We start from the raw sequence: 232 nt of genomic DNA, 5'->3' as shown, positions 1-232 counted from the left end.
CTGTGTGCATGCATGTGTGCACGTGCGACGGAGGTAGACGCAGACTTACATACGACACCCCGTGCGACTCTCCCCCTCTCTCCCCACTCCACAGGGTACTTCCTGATTCCCCCACAGACCTTCAGCGGTGTCTTCCTGGCCCCCTCCGTCAACGTGACCTGCCGCCCATCCGACCTCGACCCCGTTCTCCGTGTGGCAGAGTAAGGCAGAGTGCGGCAGGGTTTCTTCTGTT

General features: G+C 61.2%; 1 protein-coding gene across 1 annotated transcript in view; it reads left to right on the top strand.

The window, feature by feature from the left end:
- LOC119582274 (solute carrier family 22 member 2-like) overlaps nt 1–232 on the top strand; it is an 11,797-nt gene that overhangs the window by 4,477 nt on the left and 7,088 nt on the right. Inside the window, exon 3 of the mRNA XM_037930493.1 lies at nt 95–200. Coding sequence (XP_037786421.1) covers nt 95–200 — 106 coding nt within the window. The remainder of the gene's footprint in view (nt 1–94; nt 201–232) is intronic.

This window comes from Penaeus monodon, chromosome 15 (genome assembly GCF_015228065.2).
Source record: "Penaeus monodon isolate SGIC_2016 chromosome 15, NSTDA_Pmon_1, whole genome shotgun sequence".
NCBI lineage: Eukaryota > Metazoa > Arthropoda > Malacostraca > Decapoda > Penaeidae > Penaeus > Penaeus monodon.
Note: the sequence above shows the minus strand (reverse complement) of the source record. Positions and strands in the feature narration are given on the sequence as shown.